Genomic DNA, 12099 nt, shown 5'->3' with positions numbered 1-12099 from the left:
GGGCTTCTTTGGGTCTCCCTCTTTGGTGGGTCCTCAGATTTGACATGCAAGATTCCAGCAGGACTCCTCTGCATCATTTACTTCATCTTCTGGCCACTGGGACTGCAACTGGACCCTCTAGGAACTGACAATCTGCAACATTGTTTCTCGGCTCCTTCCAGCAACTGCAACATTTCCCCAGCTGTGCATCCTCTTCGGCATGCACAAGAACCAAAAAGGAATCTCCCTTTGAGTGAAGGAGTCACTCCTCTGCATCCGCAGGCATCAACTGCAACAATGATTGGCTGCGTGGATCTTGCATCACAGGTGGTGGTCTAGAGTGGTCCCCTTGGTCCTCTCTACCAGCTGTCCAACTTGGAAGACGGTAAGCCCTTTCCTCTCCTTGCAGGACCGTACCCCTGTGCACCACAACTCTTGCAGCTAACAAGGCTTGTTTGTTCCTTCTCCAAGGAATCTTCCGCCTCTGTGTAGCCCCAGCACCCCCTCCTGCAAAGCACAGTCTCCTGCATGCTGCTCTAGCAAATCCTCTTCAGGTATGCTTAGTGGGCCTCACTGCAACTCCTGTGCCTGCTGCCAGTGGGTTGCCTGTGGGAGCTGCCACCTCTTCTTGTGACTCTCCCAGCTGCTGAAGGTCACCCTGGACTCTCCTCCTTGGGCTGAGTACCCTGGACCTTGCTGGTCCTCCTCATCCTTGCAAACCTTCTCTGTCTCTCGCATTTGCCAAGGCTTTTTGGTGGTTTTCCAGCACCACTAACTGACTACATCTTGACCACCGATGTGGTACATCACTTGCATCATTTCTGGGACTTCTCTTCAGCTCCTGTGCTGCACTGCCGACCTTCATCCGGCGTCAACCTGGTCCTGCATCCACAGATTAGTGGCTCCTGCCACAACCAGACATCCAACTCGAATTGGTCCGCTTCCTTTGCAGGTCCTCTTCTGTCAGGATCCACCTTTGGGTTGTTCCAGTCTTGGTTGAGTTTTGCACAATCATTTTCCAGAGGAGTCCTACTGCTGGTTTTGGGGAAAACCAAGTACTTACCTCTGCTCTACTGGTCGCTGGGGGTCACTCTGGTACTCATCTCTTGGTGCTTCCAGTTCCTCCAGCTCCCTTCTACCGATTCCACTTCCTTGGGTGGGGGAATCACATTCCACTTTTTTTGTATATGGTTTGGCCCTCCCCTAGGGCCCTCACTATTTGCTTTTACCAATGCCTATTGCTTTCTATGCTATTTACTGATTGCTAATGTGTATATAATAGTGTGTGTAAGTCCAGTTGGGGGATTGCCTATTCAGAATTCTAGTATTTGTGTTACTATATTAAAGTACCTTTATTTAGCCATCACTGTTTTGTTCTTTCATGTGTGATAAGTTGGGGTGTGACCATTGGTATTGCATAAGCTTTACATGTTTCATAGATAAGTCTTAGCTGCTCATCCACAGCTACCTCTAGAGAGCCCTGGCTTCCTAGACACTGCCTACACTTCACTAATAGGGGATGCCTGGACATGGTATAAGGTGATAACACCATAGAGTCTCACCACACACCAGGCCAGCTTCCTACAGGTGTTACATGCCTGGGGAGGGGTAGCTGCCTACCCACGCCACCGGCTTGCTTTTAAGTGCACATTTGGAACCCTTCTTGCAGAATTCGGTTTGCTCCAGTCCCTGCTCTGATGCTAAACTATACAAAGGAAAGGGGAGGGATCACTCCCCGGTCATTCACCACCCAAGGGGTGGTGCCCAGAGCTCCTCCAAGGGGCCACTTGATTCTGCCATCTTGGAAACAAGATGTACAGAGGCCCCTGGGAGCATCTGGTTGGTCAGGACAGGTGGCTGACGTCAGTGACCCTCTCTGATAGTTGGTCACCCTGCAGAGTGACTAAGCCCCTGTTAAGGCGATTTGTGGACTCCCTTGCAGGTGGGTCCCCAGATTCAGAGTGCAAGACTCTACCAGGACTCCTGCATCATCTACTTCTGCTCCTGGCCACCAGAACAGCTGCTGTACTTCACAGGAACCAAACAAGCTTGCAACACCCGAGATTACCTCGCCTTGCAAAATTGTTTCTCCAGCTCCTTCCAGCAATTGCAACATTTCCATGGCTGTGCATCCTCTGAGGTTGGCAAGACTTCAGCTGCACCAAAGAAGGAATCTCCCTTGGACTGAAGGAGTCATTCCCTTGCATTTGCAGGCAGCGAAGTCCGTCTATTGGGATCTGCTCTCCACAGTAACTGCGTGGATCCTCTAACATGTGGTGGCTCTGAGGTGTCCTCTTGGTCTCTCTGCCTTCTGACTGGCTTGGGAGACGGTAAGCCCTTGCAGGACAGTACCCCTGAGCACTGCAACTCTTGCAGTAACCAAGGCTTGTTGACTCCTGCGCCAAGGGATCTTTAGGCTCTAAGCAGCCTCAGCCTCCAGCATTTCACCCTTGCAAAGACAGTCTCTCCTCTGCTGCTCCAGCGATGTGGGACTCCTCTTCAGGTATGCTGACTGGGTCTGACTGCAACTTTTTGTGCCTGCTGCCACTGGAGGTTACAACTGCTTCTGCTGGCTCTTCCAACTGCTGAGGGTCAGCCCGGACTCCCCTCCAAGGGTCAAGTCCCCTGGACCTTGCTGGTCCTCTTCTTTGCAAATCCTCGTATGCCCAGATTTACATTTGCCAAGGCTTGTTGGTGGGCCTCCTGACCACTGACCATCTGCGACCTAGCAACTGGCATGGGACATCATCAATACGACTCCAAGGACACCCCTGCAGCTCCTGGGCTCCACAGCTGATCATCTTCCCTCATCGAAATGGATCTTCATCCACAGAAGGGTGGGCAGTGGCTCCTGACCCACCTGGAAACTCCAGCATGGACTGGACTGTCCACTTTTCTTGCAGGTTCTCTTCCGCTATCCACCATTGGATTCCACTGGACTGGTCCTGGTCTTGCAATCTTCCTTTTCTAAGCCCCTTGTTAGTCTTTGGGAAGACCAGGTAACTTATCTCTGCTTTGTTGGTCGCTGGAGGGGTCACTTAAGTACTCATCTCGTGGGGTCCAGAGTTCTCTCAGCTCCCTTCTAACTATTCCACATCCTTGGTTGGGGGACCTAAATTCGCATTCCACTATTTTAGTAAATGGTTTGGCTCCCCTATAGGGTGTTAGCCATGTTCTGCTGTTTCTTGCCAGTGCTTGTGTTTTTCTCTGCTAATTCCTAATACTTACAGTGTATAGTATGTTCTTACCTCCGGTTGGAGGACTGCCAATAAATAATCTAATTCAGTATTACTGTAATAAAGTACCTTATTTTTGCAAGTCTGTGTGCTATCATCTGAGATAAGTTACTGTGTGACTAATGTGATATTGCTTTTGCTTTATAGTCCTTCTCGATGAGTCTAGGTTGCTCACCATAGCTACCACTAGAGAGCCCTGACTTCATAGACAGTTTCACTAACTGACGGGGATTGCCTGAACCTGGAATAAGGCGCAAACACCATAGGTTCCCACCACACACCAGGCCAGCTTCCTACAGGAGAGAACAGTGCCCATGTATGGGCTGGGAAGTTTGAGCGGGGCGGTGGCTAGGATACGGTAGGCCCAAAGACTTGGCTGGAGCCCGGAAGTACTTAAAGTATTTCAGCGCAGAGTCTGCTTTGTCTCGGAACAGACTGTTGTCATCAATGGGCATGTCCATTAGGAAAGCCTGGGCATCCCCTGAAAAGCAAGATGTTCTCAGCCAGGTGTGGTGTCCGAGCACCAGTGTCATGGAAACCGCTCTGCCCAGCGAGTCGGTTGTATCTAAACCACAGCGAATAGTGAACTTTGCTGTGTCTTTCCCGTCCATGAATGCTTGGGAGAGAATGGCCCAGAACTCCTTCAGGACCTGTATTAACACTTGCGCAACCATGTCCCACAGTGTGTGTGAATAGCGTCCCAATAAGCATACAGTGTTCTCTGATCGCAATGCAAGGTTGGTGAAAGAAAACATTTTCTTTCTGAAGCTATGCAGCCTCTTGCATTCCCTGTCCAGGGATGCAGCAGGGAACACGCCATGGGTGGTAGAAGCTTGGACCACCAACCTCTCTGGGGTGGGGTGTTGGATGAGAAAGTTTGTGTCCCCAGGTGCAGGCAGTGGCAGTAGGCAATCGTTCTATTGAAAGAAGCCCTGTGCTAGGCTTGGACCAGGTTCGCAGAAGGACATCTGGCAGTGCTTCATTGAAAGGCAGCAGGGGTTCATAAGAGGAAGCTCCGGCCTGAAGCATTTCCATCAAGATGTTAGTTTTGACTGCCACGGGTGGCAACTCACTGCTCAGGACCTCAGCCACCCTCTTCACCACCACAGCATAAGTAGCTCCCTCCTCCGTAGCAATGGTAGGCAGAAAAAGCTTGCTTGTATCTGGAGATGTATACAGTTGGCGGAAATAACCCAGTTTCTCACTCAAGTCCAAATCCTGACCTGACTGGCATTCTAAAGGGTCCAATGACCCCTCTCCTTCCTCGAGGCCTAATCCTTCTGAATAAGGCTGAGGCACCAACCTAACACACAGGTCCTGTCAGTGCCGGAATAGGAGTCGGTCGACTCCATTCTGGCTCTGTGTTGGATTTGGGGATCCAAATGGGAAGGCGGCACCAGGAGCACAGATGTCAGGACCTTTGTCAGAAAAGGTTGTGTTGGCACGACCGGTACTGGTCTGGATCGAATCCATGGGGGCCCCTCGGTGTCAATGGCATGGAATCAAATACCCCCCACCACCCCAATACCCTGCGGGGCCCAAAGCCACTCTGGAGTGATCGGTCCACTCAAAGACGAGGCCATGGCCTTGTAAAACTCCATCAAGTAGAGCAGGGGTTGTTTTGGCTTCCAGAAAAGCCGGGTGTCACAGAGTTGGTCCTGGAGCAGGCTGTGAAGAGCTGTGCCTGGAACGCCGATGTTACTTCATTGTGCTGGCTGACAGATGAGGAAAAGATGAAGCACACTGACTTCTTGTGCTTTTTGTGCCTCTTAACAGAGAGTCTCCCAATGACTTTGCATGGGATGAATAGGACTTTGCACTCCTGAAGCGGTCCCATGACCTTCCTCTCAACGAGGACTAACAGTTTTGCGGAGTCGCCGGAGAGGGCGCTAACTGCTTCACGGACAGCTCCCTCAAACACTTTGGTGTCATGGCCCTGCAGTCGGGGCACAACTTGGAGTCACAGTCGCACTCCAGACACCACAGACACACAAGGTGTGGGTCAGTAACGGACATGGCGTTGTGACAGGTGCTACGCGGTATAACTCCTGTCTTCCTCGAAGACACCCTAAGCATACCAGGAGGAAAAACCTAAAAAAATATAAGTCGACAAAGCTCTTCTCTGGATCAGCGCAAACTAGCTAGGAAAGAAACAAATTGACGTCAGCATGCCTAGGGGGTGCCTATATAGGTGGCACGGATGCCACTTCTGGTGCGAATGCTACTGCATGGAGCCAACTAACGCCACCTACAGACACCCAGGGGTACTGCTCATGAAACATCTTTTGGATCCAATTTACCGCCTAGGGAAATTCAAACGTAAGTAATCTGTAGCTAGAAGTCTATCAGACAGGTGATATTTACATTTTATTCAAGAATCTATATCTTCAGAACCTTTTGGTGGATTTTGCTCATTTGGCGACTAAATAAACGTCATTAAAAAAATCTATTTTTATAAATTAGTGTCGGATTTCCTTCGTGTTGCATGGCTTCATTTCACTGTTTGGTGCTTCTAAATATTTTACACTAGTTCATTTGTTTAAGCCTTGCTGCTTGAAAACAGATACCTAGGGTTGAGCTAAAGGTTTTACAACCATACCATGTAATACAGCACAATCCTAACTGGCCCTAAACCCGGTCATTTTGGGAGCTAAAATTTCCGTTGCACATCTGAAGAAAGAAAAATTTGAAAAATAATTTGTCAGAGGAGAGGAGTAGAGGTTCAGGTCCAAATCTGAAGACATGACAAAAAGGAACTGATGTCGGAGAGCCTGGGTGGGGTTTAACTGCTGCCGTTCTCGTAAATGTCAGAGGGGAACTACATTGGTGCAGAGCTGCACAACACCTTCTAATGGCGAACATGAGTTTTACAGGCCGTCCGATGCCTAGGGGACGACTCAGTCACAAGGTGAAGAATCTACAGTTAGAAGTATTCATCAGGAACACAGTTATGGTAAATTCAAACAACTTGGAGACATCAAGGTTTCAAATGAACTTAACCTGATTAATTCATATCCAATTACAGTATAAAAGAGATGGCAGATGAACACCAAGATTGTCACAATATATTTATTATGTAACTTTCAATATGAAAAGGAGACTAGCATTCAAGACATATGGTACACAAATTTTACAAAATTATAAATACATTTCTTCGACCAAAAAAAGTGTAAAAATATGCAATTCAGATTTGTGCTAAAAAAATATACAGAAAGCAACAATTACATGAAAATTCAGTGGTATTTGCAGCTGTATATATATGAATCATTTACATTTTCCTTGTGGTTTAGAGAGCTATTTGGGCCCAAAGGACAATGAGGTGAACTGTGCAATTAATAGTCCAATAAGTTAAATACATTTAAAAGCAGAGGTGTAAGACTTTCAAAATACAGAACCAAGCTTTCAGTAGTCTTGATTCAATACATCATTTAATTTGCAACTGAACAATTGCATATGTCCGCTGATTTCACAAGGCACTCTTGTACACCTTGATGCAGCTGACATGCTGGTCAGCTACTGCAATGCAACTGGCATCCCATAGGCAATTGGGGCTGCTCCAATCAAGTATTTCAGTTTTGGTGCTTGTCGCGCCTGTGTAATGTATGGCAGCATGGGTGCTCCAGATCCAGCCTTTATCCAGCCCCTAAGAAACGCCTCCATGTACCGGTCTATGTCGCGATCAGTTACGTCCCACAAATTACCCAAAACGAGAGGACTGTCAAGAAAAGCATATGTTAAACTTGGTAGGCCATGTGCAGAGCATTTTATGTGCATGGGTAATACAGATTGCAATACACGCGGTGCAAGATTTATCCAAAGATCAGATGGCAAATACATTCTTAGACGCAACAGGAACAAGATGAGCAGACACTGCAAACCTACAGCATTACTCTTTTACAAATCCAAGTAGAAATAACGGGTAGCAGCAGAGTAAGAAATAGGGCAAGCTTCCACCCACTGTAATGTGAATGCAAGCATCCCCTGTGGACATAGGGTATACTTCATTCTAAACTTCAACACATTTAAAGCAGTGACCCTTGTGTGTGGTAACAAACATGTAGTGACTCCTGAGCCGTCTACTATAGGGCATAGGAACATAGAGCCAAGAGGCACATACCACAGCAGAGACCGTGCTTTTTTTTCTTTTCTTTTTTTTTACTGCACAGCTTATTAAAGTTATGCTTAACACAGTATGTATAAAGTTTAAGAAAGAATTGGGCCCAGACAGGGGAAACAGAATCACAATATCAGACTCCAACAAGGTCTCCTAACTCTATAAATCTGCACCTCAGCACCTCATCTTCTGGATTATATGTACTTAATTTACAAGTTACTTACCTTCGGTAATGAAATATCTGGTAGAGACATTCTAGTTGCAGATTCCTTACCTCAGAATTTCCCCCCCAGGCGTCAGACTGGATCCGGAGATCTTTTCTTCAAGCAATACCCTTGCACGTCAGTAGGTGGCGTCTGTCGAATCCGCAGGCGTCTTAGTCACCGCGATGACGTTGGGAGAAGTACATAGACGCTGCCTCAGCGCAGTGACGTCAGTTTCTTTTAACGACTTTTCACACCAAAGCGTAGAGCCGCTAAGAACACAGATTGGTGCGCCAGAGCTAAGGACCTGAATGGGGAATCCCTATCCCTAGAAATCAGTTCACAAGCGGGGAGGATGGGTGGGCCGGTAAAGAATCTGCAACTAGAATATGTCTATACCAGATATTTTGTTACCGAAGATAAGTAACATGTATATCTGATAGAGACTTCTAGTTGCAGATTCCTTACCTTAGAATAGATACCCAAGCAATGCCATCCTCGAAGGTGGGCTGTGAACCAAGATCATACTAGAAAGTCCAGCAGGACCGAACGACCAAAGCAGCTGTACAGACAGACCGGACTGTCCAGGCAGTAATGTTTAGTAAACATGTGCAGGGATGTCCACGTAGCTGTCTGGCAGATATCCAGGACAGGAACTCTGCGTGCTAACGCAGTGGAAGCAGCAGTTGCTGTGGTGGAAAGAGCGCACAAGCCCTCAGGGGGTTGCTTTTTGGCCAAAGGGTAGCACATCTTGATGCAAAGAAGTACCCATCGAGTGATGGTACATTTTTGCACCTCCTTCCCTTTCTTCACACCCACATATCCAACAAACTTGATCGTCCACCTGGAAATCTTTATTACGATTTAGATAGAACGCCAATACTCATTTTGGGTCTCGACAGTGGAGTCTCTCCTACTCATAAGGAAGTGGGAATGCGTAAAAAGTAGGCAAGGTGATGGACTGGCCTAAATGAAAAGGTGTAACAACCTTGGGAAAAAAGTAAGCCTTAGGGTGCAACACCACTTTGTCAGGGTGTACAGACAAGTATGGGAGCTTTGAAGAAAGAGCTTGAAGCTCACTTACTCTGAAAGCAGAAGTGATGGCAACAAGAAAGACGGCCTTGAAAGTCAGGAGCCGTAAAGGGGGAACTGTGCATCAGCTCAAAGGGAGCACACATTAAGGACAAGATTGAGTTCCCACGGAGGCATGATAAATGTAGTGGAAGGAAATAAATGGGTGAGACCTTTAAGGAATCAATTGACAATAGGAACCTTGAAGAGTGAGGACTGATCAGGTAACCAAAGAAAGGACAAAATAGCCGATAAATACCCTTTTTAAGGGTGCCCAAAGCACTGTTGGGCTAAAGAAAGAATGAACAAAAGAACCTCAGAAAGAAGGGTGGGGGGTTAATCAACAGATTTGTCGGTATACCATGCCACAAATTTATGCCAACGACAGGCATATACTGTTCTGGTGGAGGGACGCCTGGCTGCCAAGATAACTTCACAGACTGCGGCTGGAAGGTCAAAAGCCATCAACTGCCGCCCCTCAATCTCCACGCATGAAGGCAGAGATTAGACAGGTTCGGGTGGAGAACTGTCCTCCCGAACAGGCAGTCTGAGTGGAGGATCGGTGGCCATGTTCAATAGCTCTGGATACCATACTCTCCATGCCCATTCTGGAGCCAGCAACATCACCTGGGCACGGTCTTTCCTTATCTTGAGAACTCTGGGCAGAAGTGGTATAGGTGAAAGGCGTAAAGAAGTCTGCAGTTCCACTTGAGACAAAAAGCATCTCTGAGCGAGTGCCACCTTAGAAACTCCAATGTGCAGAACAGCTGACATTGCGTGTTCTCTGCGGAGGTGAACAGATCTAACCAAGATTCTACCCACTGCTGAAAGAGATCTTGGGCCACCTCTGGATGGAAATGCCATTCGTGATCGGCTACACATCGACGGAGGAGTTGGTCTGCTCTGGGGTTCAGAGAGCCCGTCAGATGTTGCACCACTAGGATAAAGTCCTGATGTTCCAGCCATGTCCAGAGGCTTAGAGCCTCCTGACAAAGGGTCAAGGAGCCTACTCTGCCCTATTTGTTGCAGTACCACATGGCAGTAGTGTTGTCCATAAACACTTGCACTACTTTTCCTTTGAAAGAGGGTAGAAATGCTTTCAAAGCAAGCCTGTTTGCTCGGAGCTCCAGAAGATTGATGTGGATCCCAGTCTCCACCTGTCCCACGTGGTGCCCCATCCCAGAACTGACACGTCCGTCACTATGGATAGATCTGGTTGGGGAAGGGAGAGGGATCTGCCGTTGACCCAATGCAGATTCGAAAGCCACCACTGCAGGTCTTTCTCAGTCTCCTCTGAGATCTGGACCCTGTCGGAGAGATTTCCCTGATGCTGCACCCACTGGAACTTCAGGTCCCACTGCAGAGCCCGCATATGCCATCTGGCATATGTCACTAGCAGGATGCTGGAGGCCATGAGGCCCAGCAACCTCAAAGTCAGTCTCACTTGAACCCAAGTCAGAGGCTGAAAGATCAGAACCATAGCCTAAATATCTTGGACTCCCTTTTTGGGAGGATATGCCCGAAACTGCACTGTGTCCAGAACAGCTACGATGAAAGGGAACGTCTGAGAGGGAGTCAGGTGTGACTTCGGCACATTTATAGTGAACCCCAGAGTGTGCAGGAGGCTTGCCATAGTCTGAAGGTGGGAGATGACTTTCTAGGGTGAGTCCGCCTTCAACAGCCAGTCGAGGTAGGGGAAGACTGGAACCCCTAACCAGTGCAGATGAGTGGCAATCACTGCCATCACTTTAGAGTACACTCAAGGGGCGCTGGTAAGGCCGAAGGGGAGCACGGTAAACTGAAAAAGTGCTCGTGACCTACCACGAATTGCAGGTAACATCTGTGGGTAGGCAGGATGGGAATGTGGAAATAAGCGTCCTGCAAGTCCAACTCTCCCATCTAGTCACCTGGGCACAAGGCAGACAAGACCTGAGCCAGGGTGAGCATTTTGAATTTCTCCTTCTTGAGAAAGTAATTGAGGTCCAGAAGGTCTAGGATAAGATGTAACCCCTTGTCTTTTTTTGGGCACCAGAAAGTAGCGGGAACAACAACCAAGACCTACTTCTGACGCAGGGACCTTCTCTAGAACTCCTTTGCCCAAGAGAGCTGCGACTTCCTGGCAGAGAAGACGCAAAATGATCCTCCGGAAGATGGCTGACTAGAGGCATGGCTGGTGGGGCAGATTCGAAGGGGAGGGAGTAGCATCTTCGAACTATCTGCAAAACCCACCTGCCTATAGAGATGGATTCCCAGCGGGGCAGGTGACGGCGAATCCTGTTGCCAACTGGATCGGAGTGAGGAGATGGATTAGGAGAGTTTGGAGGCTGTAGTGGGGGAAGGGTTGGACTGGGTAAACCTCTGGTTCCCTGTCCCACATCCATGTGGGATTCTGCGTCCCTGGCCATGCAGCGGCTGAACAGCATGGGTGGCATGGTGGCTGGGATGGGGACGCGACAGGGAGCCCTTTCCTGGACTACGAAAGGGGCGAAAGACGGATTGATGGGGGTGAGGGGCAGTGGAAAGGCCAAGGGACTGAGCCATAGCCCGGGAGTCCTTGAACTTCTCAAAAGCAGAGTCTGCCTTGTCTCCAGAGAGACGAGAGCGATCAGAGGGCATGTCCATAAAAGTCTGCTGGATATCCCCCGAAAAACCAGAAGTATGCAACCAGACGTTGAGCCTCAAAGGCCACTGTCGTCGCAACCGATCTGCCTAGAGAGTCAGTCGTGTCCAGCCCACATCGGATTGTGAACTTCGCTGCATCTCTCCCATCGGTGATAGTGTGGGAGACAATAGCACGGGTCTCCTCCAGTATCTGCAGCAGAACTTGCACGACTGTACCCCCACAGAGTGGGTACAGCGGCCCAAAACGCATGCGGTGTTCAGGGACCGCAGCGCCAGACTGGAGGAAGAAAACATCTTCCCAAGTTGTTTCAGCCTTTTTGAATCTCTATCTGGGGGTGCGGAAGGGAAGGCGCCTGAGGAAGAGGAAGCCTGGATGACCAGACTCTCAGGCATGGGGTGCTGGGACAGGAATTTAGGGTCATTCAGGGCAGGCCGATGGCGATGTGCGATAGTCCTGCTTACAAGAGCCCCTGTGTTGGGTCTAGACCAAGTACCCAAGAGGACATCGGTGAGGGCTTTATTGAATGGTAAAAAGGGCTCAGATGTGGAAGCCCCTGACTGAAGCACCTCCATCAGGAGATTTGACATGACCTGAACAGTAGGCAACTCAAGGCCAAGCACCTCAGCTGCCCTACTGACCACCATAGAATATGTTGCTCCCTCCGCCGTAGCCACGGTAGGAGGAGACAGCATCTGGAGAAGTGTCAAGGCCACTGGCCTTACCAAACTCCTGTGCCCAGTCCAAATTAGGGTCATCCTGGTATTCATAAGGGTCCAGGGACCCCTTCAATCCTTTCCCGAATTCGTACCCATAAGAAAAAGGGTCCGAATCCAACCTGGGGTGACTAGGCCCCATCGAAGACAGATGGCATCC

At 48.9% G+C, this 12099-nt stretch overlaps 1 protein-coding gene across 2 annotated transcripts in view; it reads right to left on the bottom strand.

Annotated features, from left to right (window-relative positions):
- Nucleotides 1-6271: 6271 nt before the first annotated feature.
- Nucleotides 6272-12099, bottom strand: part of ESPL1 (extra spindle pole bodies like 1, separase) — a 434914-nt gene continuing 429086 nt past the window's right edge. For both annotated transcript variants that reach the window (XM_069230952.1, XM_069230951.1), the window contains exon 31: nt 6272-6930. In XM_069230952.1, the coding sequence (XP_069087053.1) occupies nt 6729-6930 (202 nt within the window). In that variant the 3' untranslated portion in view covers nt 6272-6728. The remainder of the gene's footprint in view (nt 6931-12099) is intronic.

Source organism: Pleurodeles waltl, chromosome 4_2 (genome assembly GCF_031143425.1).
Source record: "Pleurodeles waltl isolate 20211129_DDA chromosome 4_2, aPleWal1.hap1.20221129, whole genome shotgun sequence".
Lineage (NCBI taxonomy): Eukaryota > Metazoa > Chordata > Amphibia > Caudata > Salamandridae > Pleurodeles > Pleurodeles waltl.
This window is presented reverse-complemented; position numbering and strand designations above follow the sequence as displayed.